This window comes from Armigeres subalbatus, chromosome 3, assembly GCF_024139115.2.
Source record: "Armigeres subalbatus isolate Guangzhou_Male chromosome 3, GZ_Asu_2, whole genome shotgun sequence".
In the NCBI taxonomy this organism is placed as follows: Eukaryota; Metazoa; Arthropoda; class Insecta; order Diptera; family Culicidae; genus Armigeres; species Armigeres subalbatus.
In genome coordinates, this window is record NC_085141.1 from 428,596,570 (window position 1) to 428,620,760 (window position 24,191).

Consider the following 24,191-nt stretch of genomic DNA (forward strand, 5'->3'; position numbering starts at 1 on the left):
TTATGCACTTAAAAGCTTGAAAATCACTTTAACACGTGAACGGAACGAATCGCAATGTTCACAAGACTTATATAGTACACCCAAAGCTTCCGTATAGAGGTTGTTTCGATAGTTTTCGACGTTTATATCTCTTGTTATTTTTTCCAAAATTGAAAATAGCCCCAAAACACTAAATCGACTTGAGCCACCTCGAAATTTTATCCAAATTAGCTGAAAATTTGACAGGAGGCTTATTTTAGCATAAGAATTGTTTTTCTGGGCTGACCGGTTGAATTTTTGATACTTTTTGAAAACATGAAGAGGTCTACTAAATATGCCATTCATACTGTTTTAGGTGCATTTCCTGCCAATGAGATGGTAATTTCTACTGATTTCAAAATGGTTCAAACCATGATAGGATATCCTAGACAAAAATTACGACTGCTCTAGGACGAATTTTATTATTATTATTAATGGTTTTATTATTTCCTTAATTCAACGGTAGTATTACAATTTTTACTTTTACAGTTCAGAGATTTGGATTACCTTTCAGCTGAGAGCAATTCTATTTCATTACAAGAGACATAAGGAGCATTGAACAGGATTTCACTAGCTAAAATTAGCTTTTTATAGGAAAAGGTGCAAAAAAACCCTAGAACTCAGATTTTCTTAAGGCTAATATCACAGGGGTTAAGAGATGAGTGCTTCGATGAGCGGATTTGCTGACGTCTCACATGAAGTTATGAAGGATCTCGTAGCCCGTTCGATACTTGTGTCGATAGTGTTGACACCGGCCAACTTGTGCAAATCGTCGGTCGGATACCAGGGGTTCAAGTTGAGGACCATTTTGAGCAGTTTGTTCTGTTTCACTTGAAGTCGCTTGCGGTGAGATTTTGCGCAGTTACCCCAGACCACCGATGCATAGGTCATTATAGGCCGGATGATACTCTTGACGACCAGTAACTTGTTTTTGATGTGTAGCTTTGACCGACGATTTAGCAGAGAGTAAAGCGCTTTAGAAGAACGATCTATCTTTTCAGCGACATAGTTAACATGTTTGTCGAACTTGAGCTTCTTGTCAAACACCACTCCCAGATACTTGACTTCTTCGTCCCACATAGTTGGTTGGCCATTGATCGTTATCGATCTGCGGGGGAGGTATCGAGCTACGCGTCTCCTGGTGAAAAATATGGACTGGGTTTTCCCAGCATTAAGCTTGATGCGCCATTTCCGTTGGAATTCCTCAAGGTTGTCCATTGCCGCTTGGAGGTGGGTGACAACAATTTGTGGATCTCTATCCGACGCCAGGAAAGCAGTATCATCCGCAAAGAATGCGTAGGACACACCGTCAACCATTACTATGTCGGATGTGAGAACGTTGTAGAGAATAGGACTCAGCACTGATCCTTGTGGTACTCCAAAGGGTATGTTGTGCTCATTAGAGTTCTCGCCATTTACAGCCACCGTGAAGGTCCGATTTGACAGGAATGATTGGATAATCTTAACCAGGTAGAGCTGCAGATTCGATCGGAAGAGTTTGTACACCACAGCATCTTGCCATACGGAATCGTACGCCTTCTCAACGTCGAGGAGAATCATACCAGTCGATTTACCCGTTAGGAATCCGCGCTTCACTTTCTGCTTTATGCGTTCGAGCTGGTGCACCGTTGAGTGTCCCGTTTTGAAGCCAAACTGTTGTGGTGGAATGACTTCCTCTGTCTCCAGGTGTCGGTTTAACCGGGCAAGGATTACCCTTTCGAGGACTTTGCTTAGGCTGCTCAGGAGACTTATCGGTCGGTAGTTACCAGGGTCAGTGATATCCTTATTAGCCTTTGGAATAGCTATTACATTGGCGTGCTTCCAGCCGGTCGGAAAGTAACCCAAGACTAGGCACGCGTTGAAGATCTTGGTCAAAACGATCAATCCTTTTCTTGGCAGGTGTTTGAGGCAGGTGTTCCGGATGCCGTCCTGCCCGGGAGATTTCCTATTTTTCAACGTGCGGATGACTGACTTCACCTCCTTCGGTTTTACCAGAGCAGCATTAGGAACGAGAGGATTTGCAGTACGAATTTGGTCAACTGCATTTTCCACGGCGGCCAAGGTTCCAGGATCTCCTGGCTCTTCATTATTGTGGGCAGCAGCAAACGCTGCTGCGAAAGCTTCGGCTTTCTGTGATGAGCTCGCTACGAGATTACCGTTGACGTTTAGCGGGGGGCTGTGTTTCACCGTGTTCCGGAGGTTGCGAGTCAACTTCCAAAATTTGTTACTGCCGTTATCTAGGTTCTTCAGCATCGACCCAAAGTTCTGGAATCGATGTTCTGCGCTTAACGAACTGATGGCATTGTTTAGGTGGTTGACCACCGCACCAATCAGCGGGTCCCGACTCCGAATAAACTGCCTACGACGCACATTCCTTAGCCGAATTAGCAGCTTCAGCTCGTCGGAATGTCTTTCTTCTTTGGGAGAATTCTACGCGTAGGAACAGCAGCCTCCTCAGCTACCTTGATGACCTCAGTGATTTTGCCTATGGCGGCGTCGATTTTCTGTGGACGATCCAGATCGTTGATCCAGGATGCGGTGACGTCAATTTCCTGATCAATTTTCCGAGCGAAGGTGCTCCAGTTCGCCTTATCGAAGCAGCTGATGAGCTTACCAGCCGGGGCTATTGGAACGTCGGCATCGATGGTGAAGGTTACTGGCAGATGATCTGATGATAGTTCGACGTGCGATTTCGGCTTTGACATCTGTACTAGGTTGTTTGAAATAACCAGGTCCAAGGTTGAAGGCCTCCCTCGCCCGGACGGGTAGCGAGTGGGAGTGACAGGAGCGTGAATGTAGTCCGCGGATTCGTACTCTTGATGCAGAATTCGTCCTGCTTTGTTGGCTCTGGTGCAGTTCCACATCATGTGTCGCGCGTTCATATCTCCTACCAGAAAGTAGGGTCCATCGATTTTGCTAAGCTGGCGTATATCGCGTCTTAACTGGGAGAGTGCTGCCCTATTAGTCGACCCGGGATAGTACACAGCGACCATGTTCACTGGTGTTGGATCTGCCTTGACCGTGATCCCGATCGTTTCGATTGCTCGCGTAGAAGTTTCCAGTTTAGAGAAAGAAATTCCGTTTCTCACCAGAATCGCCACTCCTCCCCCTCGGATGGCGTTCGGCGAGTTTCGATCCGCTCTCACAATGGCGTAGTTTTCATGGTACACTGAATTGTTGAGCTGCAGCCAGGTTTCAGTTATTACAGCGATGTCGATTTCGTGGGTCTCGAGGAAGTGGAAAAATTCCACAGCCTTGTTACGAATGGAACGGCAGTTCCAATTCACCACCTTAAATGAACTAAGATTGGCCATTGTAGATGTACTTGATGATAAGTTCGCTAAGAGCGAAATTGCATTGCCTTCGATTGGCAATTCGAGAGTCTGGCGAAGAGCTCACTAGCAAGGCACATGAATTCCTGCACGGTAAACAGGTTCGACGAACCGGAATGAGGGTTTTCCTGGACAACTTGGGAGTATGTAGGATTCGAGCTTGTTATGCTGCCTAGCAAATGGCTCAGGTCGCCACTCGGTGCCCTGGAGGTAGGTAAAGGTACGGTCGAAATCTTTGCAGAGTTATTCCTGGGGACGGTCTGGCCCTCTTCCTAGTAGTCAAATCCTGTAAGTGCTTGAGCCGAGTCGGACAGCCCTTGTAGTTCGCTGTATGGTTTTGGCTGCAGTTGGCGCAACGGATTTGCGAACGGTCCTCGTTGGCAGTAGCGACGGCCCTCGCAGGTAGAGAACATTCCGATGTCTGATGACGTTCACCGCATTTAACGCACTTTGCTTCCAGGTTGCAGTTCCTCATTCCGTGGCCGAACTGCTGGCAGCGGAAGCACTGGACAATGTCGGATTTTTTCTTCGAATAATACCTCCACCTGACAATGACGTTGAACAGGGCATTGATTTTTTGGAGATCTTGCAGTTTGGCTGCTCCATTTGAGAACTGCAGCAGGTATAGCGCGTAATCACCGTGCTTAGACGTAGACAGCTGGCGAACACTAATCGGATGAACATTCACTGTCGCCATCTCTTGTATCACTTCTTCCACCGGAAACACCGGCAGCCCGGAAAGAACTATTTTCATCGGAATTTCATCACTGGTTCCGTGCGTATAGAACTGGAGTCGCGAATCTTTCAGTGTGCTCACGATGTCAGGAAACTAAGGTTTGGTTTCCACACTAATCTGAATGTGGTTTTTACCCATCTGCAGGCTGTAGTCATTTTTCGTCACCGACGTCATGGAAATCATTTGGTTGAGTGCGGAAACAGTAGAACCGTACACGAAAATCGGCGGACACGTTATTTTGGTGAAAGAAGGAACGGAACAATTCACACTATTATTGACAGCATCACCACACTTTTGGACCACTGTGCTGCAGCAGTAGCATCATTAGCACCGCCATTGATGACATCTTCCTCTTCGTCGTCGGAAAGCAGCGCAAACTGATTCGACATCATTACCGCACCGGTTTTACCCTGCTGCTGGGTCAGCGGTAGCTGGACATTGAGCTGTTCAACAGATGACGGCATACCGCCGATCGAATTCCTGCGACGGCGACCCGTCTCTTTGTCAACAAGTGGAGGTTTCACCGGGACTTCCTTCTGTTGTTTGCGGATCTTTTTCGAACCGTAGTTCATCCGAACCACGATCTGCGAGGACCCGTGTCCATCGCCTGGCCGCGGTGGCGGCTTAGTCGACTTCTCCTTCCCCAGGGCGTCGGCGGACTCACCGAAAACAAATAGTTGAAGCTGCTCACTATTAAATAAGAAATTCTACGCGTCCAAAAGTAAAACTATTTTTCGTCACGTTGCACCGTCACCATCCACACGAAACGAAAGCGAGAAGCTGACTGATTTTATAAATTGATCATTTTTATGAACTTTTCTGATTCTCCGGAGGCTCGTCTGATGGCCACCTGCAGTTATAGCTGACCAAGAACAGTGAATTAACTCCAAGATGAGTGCCAGAAAAGCTTGAAGAATAATGCGCTGCTCGAGTTTTACAAAACGACCCTTTTTTCAGACCTTCCGGCCATCTGCCCAGTCAACACAAGATCGTATATGACGTATAAAGGGGCCATATAGGAACTTCTCCATACAATATGTATGTATATACCGCCTCCACACTCACATCTTATGTTGCATCATACACGATTTTGTGTTGACTGGGTGGTGGCTGCATACGGTCATAAATGAGCAAGAGTTGCAAAATAACTCTTTGATCACTGTCAGAAAAGATTAAGAAAAAAAAAACTGGGCTGCATTAGGCCGAAATTTACAAAATGGCAATATTTACGCGCATTCCGGATTTTTCGGCAGGTTGTCCGGTGGCCACCTACATTCGAAGATGAGTGAGAACTAAGCATATGCGGTATTTAGAAAAATTTCGTTTCAGGTGGTTCGAAATGAAATTCCGCGGAATTTGAGCATGGCGAAATCTGATTTATTGATTTCGTATCGTAAAATTACAAAAATTTCGCTAGAAAAAAACAGCATTTATTGGAATTTAACGGAATCTCGAAACAAATTCAAACTCACACTATACTGCCTCGAACGGTCGTTTATTATCAAAAATGTTGGCTGCGCCGCTGAACAAAATTATAAAGCTGTTTTCAAAACTTTATGTTATACAAATTTTTCGTGTTCTCTGGCGCCAGCTGGTGCCAGAGAACACGAAGTGAAAAAAAATTATCTCTGCATCGAAGAGCACACAATTATTTAATGCAGAATCGATCGTGTTGTAGGAGCTTATTAAACGAAGGACATTTATTTTATGTTGGATTGATATGAAACACGGTTTTCGTTTTCGAGTTTTCAAAATAACTTTGTTTACAATAAATATTGAATCGCTTACCAAGGTGGCTTCACTTGAATTACCTTTTCAACCAACCAACTATTCCTTTCCCGTGGTGCTCACGGATATGCAGAGCAATCCTCGGTCTCTTATAAAACATAAGTGTAAAACTAATTTTCCTCTTCTAATAGCTGTTCATCGAGCTGATGGTACATAAGACTGTGGGTCTCCAAGCCTCATATATAAAGGTCGAATTTGGAAGGAAATGATAGCCTTTTGATGCAACTTTTTGTATGAGAAATTATTATCTCTTCATTCATGGTAAACTGCTGCCGTAAAACTTTTCGATCACATTTCTGAAATTCAATCTGAAATACATATCTTTGTGCATTTTAGAAAGATACAGAGGACTATTCTAATGAGCAAATGAATGCTATTAACAACTATATAAGCTATTGAATAAATAAGTGAAACAAGACAAAAAACAAAATCTATCCATTCATTTTCTGGGTTTGAGTTAGCTCAACACCACAAAACCACGCTGATATATTGTCATATGCTTTAGCATAATTACATAATAACTATACTAAGGTGAAATAAATTTGAATTCAAACACACACAAAATCCCACAGTTTCTATATTATTTATATTTACTGATATAAAATTGATCAGATTCGAGGGCTCACACTTCATGGTTAATGGTATATACGCCGTATATACGCCTTATCGCCAATGGTATATACGGGAATGCGGCAATTTATCACAGACTGCTTCTTCTGTTACTATAACTCTATAGGTCGCAAAGAAGTTATTTGACTTCGAAAAAATTAAATCAGAATTGCGTACATAATGTAATGTACCAATTCATTAAAAATTCCGCGGAAAAAAATTAAAATTTCGTTACGAAAAATTTCGAATTAAATGAACCTTGATTTCGTATCGCTTCGAAGTCTCGAAAGTAAATCTATATTTTGTTTCGTTTCGCTTCGAGCCAACATTGGCATTTTAATTTTCGTTTCGTTTCGTCAGGAAAAAGTGTGTTATCGCATACCCTTAGTGAAAACTGTGTGGTTTTTGTTAGACATTATTAATGAAAAAATGAAAAAGTAATTAACTATTGATCTTTTGCCTTTATTTCTGAGCCTTTTATTCTGTCATACTTACTTGAGCTTTCTATCGAACCACTTTTGATGCCTTTTCAATTGATAAAGAACTAATTTTTTGAGGAATACACGGTGGTTTGGTGCAAATTGGTCATCTGACTAAAGATATCTCACTTTTACTCGATAAGTTGTACTTCTTACAACAGTGCGAGTCCCGGAAGGTTAACCTTCCGAATAGTGGAATGCGGTTCCGCATGTTGCAGGCCATTGTCATTAAGGATATTCGTGATATTTTCTGGACAGATCGTCGACAGATTTTATAGCCTTAACGAGATTTCTGAGCTTCCTTCTTATTTGTCGGGCAGTGAAACAGCACTTGCTGTTTACTACATAAAGTTCTCAGTACTTCTATTATTAATGTTCGTAAAGAGCGCGAGTGGTGCTTGTATAAAAAAAAGCTCAGTACGACTTATTGTCGTATTTTTTTGAATGAGCGCGAGTGGTGTGAGCATGAGCATTATGACCGTACCATTCGTAGTTGCTTCTCAGTGATTTACCAGAACATGCGAAATTGCACAGAGAACCAAATAAATGGAGCTTGCTAGCTATCCATTCTAAATGTACACTTTTCGGATGCCCTTTTTTTTAGTTACTTTATTTTCGTGACTTTCGGAAGCTCAAATATATTTAGTCAATAACGGTACCGGTACATTCATATAGGAAGGGAAGGATTGTTAGTCCGACCGAGTATACCTCTGCATCTCCACGATTGTCTTGGGATAGGATGTTGTGTTAGTAATAGAGGATGTTCTATCTGGATTCACTACGGTAAGCGATGCGTTCTATGGGATGGGATATAAATTGAAAATACTATACTCGACTTTCTACCTATCAAACCGGAGGGTAACCTAAAATACGACCATCCCTAGCTGCACACATATTCCACCTAGGTTACTGCAGCTTATATGTGACCGGATTCGGTCACAATTAAGTTGCTGCAACCATTTTTGTCTAACTTGTGCTGCTCGGGATACGCGCACTCGCACTGATTAACTCGCCCGCACAGCAGAACCGGACATTTCGATAACCGCGCGATCGTTGTACAAACGCGAATCTCAATCCAATGCAAAACATCTCAGAACTCAGATCCAGCAACTTACTGATAATCAATTAGAGTTCATTTTAAAGATACAGCAAAAAGTTATCCACGCCTGATTCCCAAGTCACAATATGATTGATATGTGTGTTAAGTCAGGATGGTGATATTTTGACAAGTGAATTCAACTTTGTCTCATTGTAGTTTAGCGAGTATGTTGTTTAGATATAGTTAGAACTAGAAATACTAGAATAAGAGATCGGCGAAGACGCCATCTTGTTTCCAATCGAACCGTCAAAAGCGGTTCCAATTCGACTTGTTTACTTTTTGCTTCCATAAGAAGCAAGCAAAAAGTTCAAGTGCTGCCAATATTATTTTCACGATTTCATGCATTTTCATACGTTGCCATTTCGACAGTTTTTCACTCCGCCGGTCTCTGGTTATAGGGTTGCTAGTTAGAACCACAAACTTTTTATGTTCGAAGTGTTTTTCATATAACAATGAATCGCCTGCTTTGAGCGTGCTTACAGCGGCACACTAGAAGTTAACTTTCTGAAATCAATACGCCGAAAGGCATCTAAGTTTGAATTTCTAGAAATTAAGCACATTTATCAAAAAAGTATTTGATAGGCGTAGTAGCGGACACCTACCTAAATAACCGGTACCAAATAGTTTTTCATGAAAAGTTCCTAATTTTGAGAAAACCCGCATTAGATGTCTTTCGCCATACAAATTTCTGGTGGTTAACTCATGCTGGCTATTTTGCGCATATACTATAGCGCCTGGATGTGACAGCGGCGGGTAGAAAATCAGCCACTGCCAATAATTCATTGTAATGATTAATATACGTTTTTTATAGAAATATCTGAAAAGAGGGAAAATGTGTGGCAGTGAAACAGCTCTTGATGTTTACTATATGAAACAAATATTCAATAGCTGCATATCCATCAAAGTAGGCCGTTCCGAAAATCTTCGGCGGCGGCATTTGTCAGAATTCTGGTTGGCGGCGGCGGCGATTTCGGCGTCACGCCAAAAGCCATTTCAGTCAGCGGCGGCGTGAATCGGCGTGGAGATTTTTAAAGTTCGTTAAAAAAAATTCTGCGTTTTTTCTGGTGTTTATTTTGTCGGAAAAATCTGATGAACTCTCGAAAATTCTCTGAGTTTCTCCAAAATATTAATTTGATAATTATTTTCGAACTTACAATGGCAACTACTTTGAAGTTTTGATAATTCTTTTTTATAATAATTTCCAAGGAAGCACTGTGGAATTTCTAAGGAAAATTGTTTCAGTTTCTAAAGGAAAATGTTCGGAAAAACCACGGAAAGTTTCTGTTGAGTATTCTTCGAAATTTACACAGAAAATTCTTAAGATTTCCCGCGGGAGATTATTCAAAATGTAGACATCAACAAAACAAAATTAGATTTCAACGGCAAATTGTTCGAAATTTTCATAAGAAATTCATTGGAATTTGCACGGGATTTTTTCTAATTTTCTATGGAAAATTCTTCGGAATTTCTGAGGTGAATTTGATGAAACTTACCAAAATTAATCAGAGCTTCTACGGTTTTTTTTTTAATTTTTTATATGGGAAACCGTTTGGTATCTCAACAAAAAAAAAACGGATTCTTGAAGGATTTTTGTTTTATTTCTACAGGGAATTCATTGTATTGTCCATAGGAAATTCGTCGGAAATTCAATGCAAAATTATTAAAAAGAAGAAAATTATTTGGCGAAAGCCGGAAGACCGAATAATTATCCAGCTGAATTGTATTTGATCGAAATAAACGTTTCGTCAAAACAAAATATTTGGCCAAAGCAACGTACGGCCGAATTGGTAATTTGCCCAAAAAGCACTCTTCCCTAATACGTCATTTGGCTGATATAGTCGTTTAGCTAAATAGGTTATAAGGCCGAAAATGTCGTTACGCCGAAATGGATGTTTGACAGAAAGGGTCATTTGATCGAAAATGTTAATTAGCCAAATAACATTTTTGACAAAATGGCCTTTCTGCCAAACGACCATTACAGTCAAACAACTTTTTGGCCAAACGACTTTTTCAGCCAAATGGCCAGTCGGCTGAATGACATTTTCGGCGCTATGTCTATTTCAGCCAAAAAAAAAAATGTTGGCCGGTTGGGTTTTGGCTTTATAGTTTGTTCGGCCAAATTACATATTCGGCCAAACATCTTTCGCCCTTGTGCCTATCGCCCAAATGGCCCTTCCTGTCGTTTGGCCGAAAATCATTCGACTAAAAGCCATTTATTCGAATAACTGGTTAGGCCAAAAGTCTTCTAGCCAAATTCCATTAGACCAAATCAAACGTTTGTCCAGGTTTGGCCGATTATGACATTTGGCGGAAAGCGACAAACAGCCGAAAGCCTCATTCGGCCGAATTGGTAATTTGACTGGTAATTTTTCTTTGCTCTAACAGTTTTTTTTTGGCTAAAATGTCATTTGGCTGAAATAGTCGTTTGAGCATGAGCATGAGCATGAGCATGAGCAGGATGACCATACAATTCGTAGTTGCTACTCCGTGATTGACTAGAACGATCGAAGTTGCACAAGGAACCAATAGATGGAGACTGGGAATGGTTTCACATCATCAATGTGCACAATGCGAGAGTTCTGTTATTCAAAGAGTCAATAACGGCGCCGGCCACGTCCTTATGGTCATCGGGGAAGGAAAGGAATAATTGTGTGACACTCGTTGTTACTAGAGACCGAGAACACCTCTGCATCTCCACGAATGTCACTGGAGTTGGACGTTGTTGGTAAGGATGGGTAAGGATTAAAGTAACATAGGTCTGGATTCACATTGGTATGTGATATGATCTATGAAACCGTGGACAATAAACATACAGACACTACTACAACATGGACAGAGTTATTAAGATACAGTTTTACTTAGTATAGAAACGAGTATTAGCTCATTTCTTGTTCTAGCACTGCTAGAACATATGATAAATATCATACTTTGATTACAGCTCACACCACGTAAGAAATTTAAAGCGGAGAGGAAGAAACATCAAATGAAATAATATATAAAACATGTAATGTTGGGTTCATTACCAATAACATGTTCCCATATCAATCATATATATTTGTAAAATGAACGATTTCGTCGCAATATGTGTCGTTTTTTTATTGAAAAGATAAATTAGAAAGATAATGGTTTCCATTTAGCCTTGCGAGAAAATGCGTGAGATAACCTTTCCGCAGATATCAAGTTCGATGGTCGATCCCGGTCTATTATGTTTTCGGGTGGAAAACATTTTCGACACCCTGGGCATAAATGTATCTTATGTGGCAAGCACAATAAAATGCATACACCAATGAGTTGAAAAACAGGCTAAGATCTTGTTGAAATGTAGAGCCATTTAGAGGAAAACAAAACAGTTTGAGTTTTAATTCATTGTTTTTGATGGTGATTGATATGGGTACATGAGATTAATTCAAGGAACAGTAAACCTATAGACGGTGAGAAAAATTAAACCATAGAGATCGCGTATAGATCACGTATATAGCGATTTAGTATTTCTATTGTGTGTATTTGTTGAAAAATTGATACCTTGAAACATCGAATGATATCAAAAAGTATCAATATCTACAGCTATCTCAATTACCAATGACGTGTGTGTTACAGATCTTGTTAATTGTTCCATAAGCACTTCACTGTTCAAAGCCACAGAGAATATTTCATTTGATCTAGGGTATAATGCCCAATAGTGGACCCCAGTAGCGAAATTTTGCTCTTCCTGGTATAAGGAATGGAAATTTTCAAAATATTATTTTTTTATGAAATCTAATATCAAGCTCTGCATCTCCTCTTCACGATACATACATAAAATACTCAAATACTCTACGTTATTCGTTGAAATTATTGAAGTCTGACTAAATTCACCTGACTGTAACCACCTGGGGGTCCATGATAAGAAATTGCTTCCCACTTTATTTGATTTTTATGTTCCGTTTCGGGACGTTCTTCTTACCTATTATGGACCCCAAAATACTCCTATAATGGACAGTGTTTATTTTTTATAGAATTGTTAAAAGTCATCTAATTTTACTTTCCATAGCATTTCCAATCCATGTAATCAAATCATAGGACTGTAATGTAGGTTCTCCCGATGGAATTTTATAGCAAAAATGTTTACATTGTGCTGTAATAATGCAAAAATGGCTGAAGGGTCCACTATTAGGACTTTATCCCAACTGTACCTACGAATCGACGAATTGAAAGGTTATGCTGCCCATGATTCCATAGCTGACCAAACAACCATTGCACTTTTGCATATATTTCGAATAATTTAGAGACAAAAATCGCAAATTTAAAACATTTCAACCCGTAAGCACTTAAATGGGACTTGGAACAAGCAACGTATCGATGTTGCAGCGGTTGAATTATCCTAGTAAACGCGTAATAAATGAAATTCGCTGAAATTTCGAATGGTTGATACGTCAACTATGAAATCATGGGCAGTATGGGATTTATTGGCGCGTTGTGAGATAAATACAACAGAAAAGACTTTGCTAGTGCACCATTTGTACATAAAAACTACACACGCGCTTAAGGTTTCATACATTTCTCGATCGTAATTAACATCCACGATATTCACTTAACACAATAGAAAAAAAAACACTGAACACTGAATCGGCTGGGTGGCGTAGCCCGATTCACCATCCGCCGAATCTTGCAAAATGCCAAAAACGAGACAAACCGCGTCGCAAACAAAATTACGTGCGTTCACAACCATGGCACACTCGGATCTCCATTTGGCTGAAATAGTCGTTTGGTCGAAAAAGACCGACCTACCGAAATTCCATTGAATCGTCGGATTTTCCACGGAAAATTCTGTGGATTTTTTCAATTTTGAATCGGCGTGGAAAATTATAGACCACCGGCGTGAAAAATTTTAAACGGCGGCGGCGTGCCAAAAACTGTCGGCGGCGGCGCACACCTCTATCGTCAGTCACATGTAGTGAACCATCATTGCATAAAGTGTTCCAAGAGGCTCCCGCCAACAGTTAGAATAAGCTCCACACTACTCTTAAATACTCTTCAAAAAGCTCACAATTTTCGTGTTTTCGAAAAGCATCAGATTTCTCAGAATACAAATAAGTACATTTTCAATCTATTCTAGGAGTGGCACATCTCCTTAAGAAAAATGTTCTTGGAGCACATCGTTTCTGAAGCTTCTAGTGCCTTTTTTGAATAATCTCTATAAGGAATCGGAGGAAGAGTATCAGTTGATTACACATTTTTACCGCCGAACAAAATTTTTGCCAGTCAGTCGAAAAAACACAATCTGGCTCTGATCTTGACGATCAGCGATCAGTGACGATCAGTGTTGGGAGAACTCAAAATCTTGAAACTCATGAACGATTCGGATTAATCGTGAGTTGAAAAACATTAAACTCGTCGTCCAAAACATCATTCATGAATTGAATTATCCGTTTGATTCATTACAGATTTTTTATGCTCTCTCGACTTGAGTCGAGTCAAGTATGAGACACTGAAAATGGCCTTACTGTTGCGGTGGAATTAAATGGGATAGTACAAACTTTTAGTCTTATGACAAGTAAAGTCGAAGAAGTGTTATTTGAAGTGTCAAGGTACGAGGATTTTATCACATATTATTTTGTTCTCCAGGCATGGATACCGGCGTTCCAGACTATGTGCTGAAATTGTCTCACATGTGCCCTAAACGGTTCCTATTTAGTTCCATCGGCAATGTCTTATTTCGGTGGAATTATTTGAAGTGTAACTTGCGGTGGAATGACCCTCCGGTAGCGAAAACCTGCCAGAAAATTGTCAAAATCGATTCAGATACGCCTCTTCACACAATGGCTATAATGCTATAATGGCACATAATCCAAAGGTTAGAAATGACTAAAATCAAGCTAAATACATTTTGCAAAATATGGCAGAAATACGAAATATTACTCAGCAAAATCTTCGAAAAGAACAGGTCTACCTACCTTCCTCAAAAGATCATCTGGGAAAAACTAATTTACGGATGTAATACACTTTACGGACTTGGCGAATATTCAACTGAACTAACTGTTTAACAAAACACATCTAAGAGCTTGACGGGCTCCACCAAACGACACTCAGATGAGCTCGACGAACTTTCTTTCAGTCGAAAATACTTTTTGTGTTGACTGCTGTTTTTGCAAACTCTCACTCTCAAATTCTGAATTGAATCTCATGACCGCGATTCCTAATGGACCGTTCAGGCTATAGAGTTAATAGCATGTTGTTCAAATTATCGACAAGTGATTTTTCATTTGTCATTAAGATAGTCCAATAACATGTTATAATAATACAATTGAGGTTTTGTAACATATTATCTTGCTATATTGTCGATCATTTGAAACACATGTTATTCAGCAGACAACGTGACCGATTAATGTCTTAATAGTATAAAATTAAATTATTTTTATTGCCTTTCTGTCGACTACCTACTAGCCTAGTATTATTTTGCGTTGCGTTGCGTTGCGTTGTAACGGAGTATTTCGTAGATTGCATACTGATAGCTGTCATGTATATTCTTTAACTTTCTTACTCTAATTGCTTATGGATTACTATTTGGGATTTAATAGCAACCTAATTAGAGGTCCAAAACGATAAAGCATGAAAGCTACCATTGCTGGCCACGCTCATCCTCTCCGTTACTAGGGAAAGGGAGGACATGATGATATGACATCTGCTTAGCGAGAGGCCAGCGACTCACCGACGCCCTCATAGATGTCAAGTAGTTGGATGGTTGGTAGGGGATATAGTTTAGGAATATCATCATAAGCAAATGATATAATAAGTTTGAATATACGTTGGGAGTGACCATGCTAAGAAAATTATATCACTCCATTGATGGTTTTCCTGGGATGGTACAAAGCTATTAAACTTGCCCTGACTAAATAGCCTAGGTTTAAGCGCCATTGTTCGCTCTCTGAAACGAAAAAAAAAATAAAATATATTAAATGCCTCTTCTCCCTTATTTATTTTTTTTTCCAATTGAGAGCCCGCATCGAATAATATAAGTAAAATTATGCATAAATAAAATTTATTCATTATCTTATATGATTTTCATAATGATGAATAATATTGTTTCAATGTTTCAATGCACCTCTTGGTTAACTAGTTCGTCTTCTATGACAAATATTGGCTGTATCTATTTCTTAAAAAAAATCGTTAGCTGTACTGGGAACGCAATAATATAACATATGTTTTAAGCCAATTAGCTCGATATTATGATCAACAACAAATAGATGAAGCGGATAACCTTATTGGTTTCCGAAAAACATTCTCCAACAAGATTACAGATTTAAGCAGATGTGGTGTTTGGAGGATGAGTGTTTTTCGGTTTCGGAAGTTATTTTAGCGACTGGAATCACCTCCAAATCTTATATTAAATGTTTAGGATGAAGTTTTAATTGTTTAGCGATACTATACTTGAAATTCATTCAGTAGAGGAGAGTTGTAACAAGATCACAACATCCATAGTACACAAAAAGAATTGTAATATGCAGCAGCCGAATTCCGGTGGTTCAAGAAAATATTGAAAAATTTCTTTACAAATAGAGATTTATAAATTGTCTTTCTCTTTCCAAAAATTTCTTCTCTTCATACCGTATTCCGATAGACTGAAGAGAAAGAAAAAACTAAAATTTCTTGCGGAGAAAAATATTAGTTCACTTATTTTCTACTAGATGTCTTTTGACATCTATTTGTATACTGATTGTTCAAAACATCCTCATATCGAAAATAAAACTTGCTTTCACTTATAGTTACCGAAATAATGGAGGGAAAAAAATAATAAATATTCAATCTAGTGATGAAAATATGCAGTTATAGCTGACTGTCTGAAAATAACGAATACTTTCTTACCTCGGTGTATTAACCATTAGCATTTGGCTTAGCTATAGCTTAGCTTTAGCTTAGCTTTAGCTTAGCTTTAGCTTAGCTTTAGCTTAGCTTTAGCTTAGCTTTAGCTTAGCTTTAGCTTAGCTTTAGCTTAGCTTTAGCTTAGCTTTAGCTTAGCTTTAGCTTAGCTTTAGCTTAGCTTTAGCTAGCGGCTTTAAACAGCTTAGCTTAGCTTAGCTTTAGCTTAGCTTTAGCTTAGCTTTAGCACAGCTTTAGCTACAGCTTTAGAGCTGAGCAGGCTGAGCGCTGAGCCCAGGCAGCTGAGCGGGCAGGTGCTGAGCAGGCTGAGCCAGGCTGGCAGAGCGAGCTGAGCAGGCTGAGCTGAGCCCTGTTCCACAGGCTGAGCTGTTAGCCTGCCCAGGCTGGGCTGAGCCACTGTTCTGAGCCCAGGCACCCAGCTGAGCCCAGCTGTTCCCAGCTGTTCCTGTTCCAGCCACCCACCTGTTCTGACCCAGGCCCAGGCAGCTGCAGCTGGCTGTTCCCAGCTGAGCCCTGACTGGGCCCCCTGTTCACTGCCCACCCCAGGCTGACAGCCCCAGGCAGCCAGGCACTCCAGCTGGGCAGCTCCCAGGCTGTTCCAGGCAGCCCAGGCCACCTGTTCCCAGGCTGAGTTCAGGCCCTGAGCTGGCTCCAGGCAGGCTGGCAGGCTGTTCCAGGCTGTTCCAGCAGGCCTGTTCCCACTGAGCAGGCCCACCCCAGGCTGAGCCAGGCAGCTGTTCAGCTGAGCCCAGGCTGCTGAGCTGAGCCTGAGCCCTGTTCCCAGGCTGTTCCCAGCTGGAGCCACTCCAGGCTGTGCCTGGCTGTTCAGCTGACTCCACTCCCAGGCACTGGCTGCAGCCCCAGCCCAGGCTGGGAGCCAGCTCCCAGCTCCACTCCCACTGTCCCAGCCTCAGCCTCAGCTGGCACTGGGCCCAGCCCACCTAGCCCAGCCCAGCTTAGCTTTAGCTGCTTTAGCTTAGCTTTAGCTTAGCTTTAGCTTAGCTAGCTTTAGCTTAGCTTTAAACAGCTTTAGCTTAGCTTAGCTTAGCTTTAGCTAGCTTTACTTAGCTTAGCTTTAGCAGCTTTAGCTTAGCTTTAGCTAGCTTTAGCTTAGCTTTAGCTTAGCTTTAGCTTAGCTTTAGCTTAGCTTATCTAGCTTTAGCTTAGCTTTAGCTTAGCTTTAGCTTAGCTTTAGCTTAGCTTTAGCTTAGCTTTAGCTTAGCTTTAGCTTAGCTTTTGAAATCTGCGTACTGTTTATTATGATAGTTGATTGTGCACATATGTACCAAGATATTTAAATAATTCGGATGTTTTGGAATGTTTGCCTTGAAAAAAAAATGTAATCAAATGATGAATCAAACACGATTCTTCGCTACTAACAAACACACTGTTTTTTTTCTCACACTTCCTTGTAGCACAACTGCGACCTCGGATACAGGAACATCCGGCAGATGCAGTCGCAGCCAAGGAAGAACCACTGACACTGAACTGCAAAGCAGTTGGCCGGCCACCTCCTGAGATTAATTGGTATCACAATGGGGTGCCATTGGGGCCCTCCGATAGGCGGGTGATACTGCCCGAGGGCTCGCTGTTCTTTCTAAAGTAATTGAACGCAATTTATTGATGTTGAAACATTTATTCAATTTTTTATTTTTTCAGGGTGATGCAGAATAAGCGCGAACAGGATGCTGGAGTGTATCACTGTGAAGCGCACAACTCGGCTGGCATTGCGGTGAGCAGAAATGCTACGCTACAGATCGCCATTTTGAAGGACGAGTTCCGAGCAATGCCAAAAGATACGGTGGCCTTGGTAGGTGGTCCAGTGATACTGAACTGTACGCCCCCTCGTGGCATACCGGAGCCATCGGTTCTTTGGATAAAGGACGGTAAACTGTTGGACATTAGTGGAAAACGGTTGAGCATGGTGGATTCTGGAAGCTTGATGATTTCGGAAATTCAACCGAACGACACGGGCAAATACGAATGCTCGGCGCAGAGTATGGCTGGAACGAAAACCACGCCCCCGGCATATTTGAAGGTGCTGGCTCCACCTACTATAGTAAAAAGTCCGCACGATACTGAGGTGTTAGAAGGGGAAGGGTTCGATCTGCCTTGCGAGTTGGCAGGAGATCCGAAACCTATGGTAACGTGGCGGAAAGAAAATGGACGACTCCCGGAAGGCAGGTCGAGAAAACTGTTAGACAATACACTGAGGATAGAGGACGCTCGACAAGATGACGAGGGAAAGTACATCTGTGAGGGCCATAACGAGGGAGGGAACGTGACTATCTCGATCTATTTGTACGTCTACGAAGCGCCTACGTTTATGGAAGCACCGGTAGATGTCGTCATCAGAGAGGGCGAGGGGATCACATTGCCTTGTCGAGCCAAGGGGCGACCCGGAGTGCGGATATTTTGGGATCGCATCGATAAACCACATGTAAATAATAGTGCCAGCAAACCGCAAAGCCAAGCGCAGATTGGGCACAAACCTGCCGAAAAATCCAAGCGTAGTATTTCGCTTAAGACAACTAAAAATCACGTACGTTCCTTTGCACCCGAATCGGTGGGAAATTGGTCAATTAAGATAGAACCGGTTTCTGAAAAGCAGCTGTTTCAGTTGCCACACACCTCAAGAATGCATTCCATCCGAAAGAAGCGAGAAACTACCGAAACGAGTAACGAACCGGACGCAATTTCCAGTACGGTTGCATCCTTGTTGATCAGCAGCAGTGTAGTCCACTTCGAAGACAATGGTGGGCTAACTCTGAAGGCTGTCAGCAAAGCTGACGAAGGATGGTACGCATGTGCTGCCATCAACGAAGCAGGCAGTATTGTAAAGAAGATCTTTATCAAAGTTTTGGACAAAGATGAATCACTCGAGGCGCGGAAGGAGCAAATTCACACCTACGACCAAAGTCGGTGGGTCAGTGAACAGTTCATAGTGCTGAACAATGTGTTCACTATTTCTGCCAGCTCAATCGGGATCTCGTGGGATGTGACTGACAGCGCCACGAAGATGCCTCTCCGGATGTATTATCGAGTAGCGAGTGAACCAATGGATAACTTTATTTACAACTCGACATTCGAGAGTCAAGTTACGACGAGCAACTTGAAAGAGCTGACATTGAATGATCTACGACCATTCACGGAGTACGAAATCTTTGCCAGCATACCGGAGGGATTATCCGGGTCTGTGTCCAATATCCGAAGAGGAAAAACTCTGGATGGACCTCCATCAGCGCCTCCAACCGACGTCAGGGTCGGAGTTATCAACACAACAGCAGCTTTTGTACGGTGGTCACCTCCACCGGTACACATGTTAAATGGAGAACTCACTGGATATAAGGTATGGTACAGTTCTGCTATTTGAAGACACCTTTTTGAGACTAAGTTGTATTGCAGATTCAAATCAAATCAAATGCCACAAACAAAGTACTTGGACAGATGATTCTTAATTCTACAACACAGTCAGTGGTTATCAACAGTTTGACACCAGGAGCGATGTACATCGCTAAGGTAGCAAGTTTGACGTCTGGAGGAATAGGTTGGTATATTTGGTTGATTATTACGAATTGCTAAAATTTCTTTTAACAATTTTACTCGTCTCTTAGGACCCTACAGTTTACCAACTTCACTGCATATGGATCCCCAAAACATTGTTAGGTACTATAAGACAGGAAAAGTAATTTGAGCCTTCTAACTGACCTGATTATATCGTTTGTTTTAGAACTGACCCCACACCAAGCTATTGGATGTCATCATGGATGTCCGGGACGGCCCTCGTGATTCTTTGCGTTTGTCTGATAGGTGGAGCGATTTTTGCCATTTTCTGGACCGTCCGTAAGAAACAATCCGTCAAGGCTTCCTACCCTGGCCCTTCGGTTACGACGATTATTCCAGATAAACAGCACACTCTGTGGCTGCATGGGAATACATTAGTTAAGCCGTCTCACTCTCTAGATCCTCCGAGCACATCAGAATACGCTGAGCTCACTAATAACACACAGAGTCTCAAGCCGAACAACTGTGTTCCTCCACCTGAGCCTTACGCAACTGTTACGCTTCAAAGGGGTGGAACCATTTCCGAGGAATCTTGCATGAAATGTGCAAATAGTCCAGTTTCCAGCGAGTACAACGCCCCGCTCCGGGAACCAATCAACATATCAGACGTACTGCCACCACCGCCCGATCATCCATACGGCACATATCGCCCACCGACCAGCATGACAATCCGGACCAACCCGGCCGCTTTGTCACCGCAAATGATGCGCAAGAATCACGTTCCTCCGCCCATGCCGAACCGCTGGGACACCATGCCGCCACCCATTCCGAGCTTCCCACAGAACTGGATTCGGCCACATCACATGAATCCAGCCCTGACGATGAACAATGCCGAGATGTACTCGGAGAATGACTACGAAAGTGGATCCGTGCTGTACGAGCAATGCTACCGACCGGACCAGATGCCGCCGGTTCCTCCACCCAACAATGGCCATCATTTCTTCAGCCATGCTGGCGAGCCGACGGAGGAGTTCTATCGGCACATGAATATGGAGTTCGCTCAAGACATGGGCTTCGAACCGGCCAGCCCTCCAGCGCCCTGCCCGGAGACACCCTTCAACAGCAAATATCTGACCGGGCCCGGCGCTGCCGACAGTCCCATCATATCCCGCAAGGTAGGTGTCAACACGACAGCCCGGGGCCACTTGCCCAACAGTGCGTCCAACAATAGCAACAACTACAATAGTCAGCACAGCACTGGCCAGAGTTCCGAAAGCGACAGTGACAACCGGTGGGCTCCCGCCCGAACGAAACGCAGTAGAAGTAGATCGAAAAGTAGTGATAGAAAATACAATAGGACTCTTATTCGATAAAGTCTTACCCGACTCTATCCATACCTACGCTAAACAAACAAAAACAAGCTAATCTTAAGCTCTATTATACACAAAATTAAGCAAATAAGGCATACAAATAATTCACCTTCTCAAGTAAAAACGTAGGCATGTCAATGCAAAGGCAAATCCCAATCTTTCTTCGTAGGCTCATTAACTTTTACCTTTAACGACAAAAGTATGAACGCAAAGCAACATTAAGGGAGCTCTGTAATCAGTCTCTTTCTCTCAATCATTCTCTTACTCACTCACTCTTAGCAATCTAATCTCCCCGCGCGTCGTCGGAGCGGTGCATTCAGCGAAGGGGGAGCCAAGGTGTAGAAAGGTGATCGTTTGACCGCGAGTTATTTAATTTCCGAACCAGCAGCGCCGAGTGTTGATTATAGGACGGATGATGGGCGGAGCTGCGAAGGCACAATAGAGGTTGCCTTCTCGCGTCGGCGGAGGAACAATGATTTGGCTTTGGTCTAAGTAGGCGGTTACATGGGCGGTCGCGTCGTAGTAAGCAACAAGAGGCTCAAATTATGTTTTAAGTAAATAGAGATAAGGTTATTTATTAGATTTGTTTTAACCGAAACGTGATTCGCACAACTGTAGCTATCTTCAGGTTTTATAAGTATTATGCTTTTAGTTCAATTATTGCACTTTGTTGATTAAATTCTCTCTATCGGAATTTGTTGAGTATGCTTAACAGTCGAAGTATCAAACAGTAAAATAACAGAGGCAATTGGGAGTTAGGATGATTGCTTTCAAATTGTTAGGCTGTTTATTTCTATTCCGTTAAGTGTGTGAATGAAGACTCGACTGTATAAACTTATTCAATGAAATGTTAGAATCATTTTTTATAACCGTAAGATATTGAAGGGCTGGAATCCTCGCCAACTGTTGAACAGTCCGTAAAGTATGCACAGAGTGTTCAACAATGCCAACATTGTTTTCCTATGCTAATTTTTGTTAAGAATTGCATTAGCAACTTTACTCCGTTGCAGTGTGGAATAACGAATGAAACACTGCATGCAGCTTATTCGCGACGGAGCACGGACGACAACAGTCGCACAGCGACAGTAAAGAGCACCTCACAATGGACACGTTTACGTACGTTTGAAGTTTTCCCATGGAACACAGACGTATCCATTGTACGGGGCTCCTAACGTGTCACTTCGGCTGGGAGAAACTTTTTGATCAAAGCCTGCCATGAGTGACTTTGAAACTTCCGTAAAGAAAGAAGAAAAACAATCCAAGGTTCTTACATCAAGGTTCAATCACCTCGTCAGTAAATGGAAGAGTTGAACGCGGGAGTGAAAAATTCATTTTCAGTGAAAAACGTTATCAATTTCGCTAGCTGTTTCATACACAAATCTAAGATGGTTGAATCGGGTACTTGACAGATTGGATTACCTGATTGAATTCATCTTGGAACAATCCTTTCTAACCTTTTTGACACTTCGAAGGTATATTATATATGCGCCTCCAATATGGAACAATAAAAATCACCACAACGTTTTACAGTGCTAAAATAAATGTTAGTTCATAAACTAATCCATTAAATGAACGCTTGCAGAAGTCTATTGGGATTTCGAATCACAACAAACAGATCTCTGCTACGGTGTTGAACTTAATCTGTAGATAAAAAAAAAACACTTTAATAAAGATTTAAAAAAACAGATCTCTGCTAGGGGTTCATCGAGGTTAGGGCTCTGACGTGGTAGTATTTATCGATAATATCAATAATGGATTTATATAACTTCGATATCGAATTTTGAACCCGTTATCTAATTGAGTGATACACGAGTTCATTATTTTGAATTTTGGAAGGTAACAATTTCATTTTAACGGTGTTGAACTTAATCTAGAATTAAAAAAACACCTTAATAAAGAATTTAAAAAAAAATCATTTTAAATGAACTCGTTATATGAAAAAGAATCATTTCGACACCGGTCAACTTTGTTGTACGGGAATGGCAAAGACGCATAAAAAAAGTGTAGCTCAATGTTTGTCACATATTTTTAACCGCTTTTGCATATGATTTGGAATCCTCTCGTATTGAACATGGGCCAGATCGGATTACGGTCTCAAAAGTTATGGCCAATCTTTTATTTTTTAAATGCATGAGAAAAGCACAAGGTGAATTGATCGTTTACAAAATTTAAATTTATAATTCATATAAGGTTTTATACTTCAAATAAGTATTGACGATTCCAATGAGAATTCCCAACCCTAAAAAATGCAAATTCCAATGAGAATTAAAAATTCTAGCAAAATTGGATAATTCAAAAAGAAATACAATTCTTATAGGAATAATTAATTCTTTTTTGACTTATTAATTATTACAAGAATTTTTAATTTTCATTTCAAATTTGCATTTCAACTTGGTATTCTATTAGTATTTCCTCAGTCATTAGTTGAAAGTTTTCCTATGCCAGCCATTGCATGAGAATGTTTTCCACCCGAAAACATTCTAGACCACACCGAGAATCGAACTCGCTATCTCCGGATTGGCAATCCTACGCATTTGCTCGCAAGACTAACTGGAGACCCCTTGTGTAAGTTCTAAAGGATATTTTATTTTGGTTTACTTCGGTAACTAATGCGATCAATGTGATGGGATATATTAATACGCATTGAAAATCTTCTTCTCACGATCCGTCACGCAATAATTAATCATTCGCTCTTCGAAGCAGATGTTTTTTTTGTACTCCGTGGACAACCCGGCGTACTGAACGATAACACGTTCCATTTCGCACTAGTTAATTATCTGCTATTTGAGGCAAATTTTTTACTTCGCGGACGACCCGGCGTTCCAAACGATAGCGCGTTTCATCGCGCACTGATTAACTATATGCTTTTGATGCAGATTTTTAACTTCGCGTACAACCCGGCGTTCTGAACGATAACACGTTCCATCGCGCACTGAATAATTATTTGCCCTTTGATACTTAAACCGTCTAAGACGAATTAAGTACTGTCCATTTAATTCCACCAGTTAATTTTCGTTATCTTTGCAGATACGTATTTCGACCACAACTGTGTGTTCGTCTTCAGTGTCTCGTACTTGACTCGACAAGTACAAGACACTGAAGACGACCACAGTTGTGGTCGAAATACGTATCTGCAAAGATAACGAAAATTAACTGGTGGAATTAAATGGACAGTACTTAATTCGTCTTAGACGGTTTAATACATTCCACTAAACGAGCTTAATATATTTTTCTTTGATACTTTTTTTTTCACTTCGCGGGCGACCTGGCATTCCGAACGATAACACGTTTCATCGCGTACTTTTAAATCCAATATATCTATTGATACTGTATACCAGCAGTTCTCAGCCTTTTTCTTGAGATGTACCCCTTTGAACTTTTGCATTAAATGAGGTACTC

General features: G+C 41.5%; 1 protein-coding gene across 4 annotated transcripts in view; it reads left to right on the forward strand.

The window, feature by feature from the left end:
- Positions 1-23,754, forward strand: part of LOC134227506 (roundabout homolog 3-like) — a 47,840-nt gene extending 24,086 nt beyond the window's left edge. For 3 of the 4 annotated variants that reach the window (XM_062709050.1, XM_062709049.1, XM_062709051.1), the window contains exons 3-7: positions 17,334-17,520; positions 17,578-19,267; positions 19,324-19,465; positions 19,533-19,584; positions 19,649-23,754. In XM_062709050.1, the coding sequence (XP_062565034.1) occupies positions 17,334-17,520; positions 17,578-19,267; positions 19,324-19,465; positions 19,533-19,584; positions 19,649-20,795 (3,218 nt within the window). In that variant the 3' untranslated portion in view covers positions 20,796-23,754. The remainder of the gene's footprint in view (positions 1-17,333; positions 17,521-17,577; positions 19,268-19,323; positions 19,466-19,532; positions 19,585-19,648) is intronic. The other variant, XM_062709052.1, reaches the window with a different exon arrangement.
- Positions 23,755-24,191: the final 437 nt, after the last annotated feature.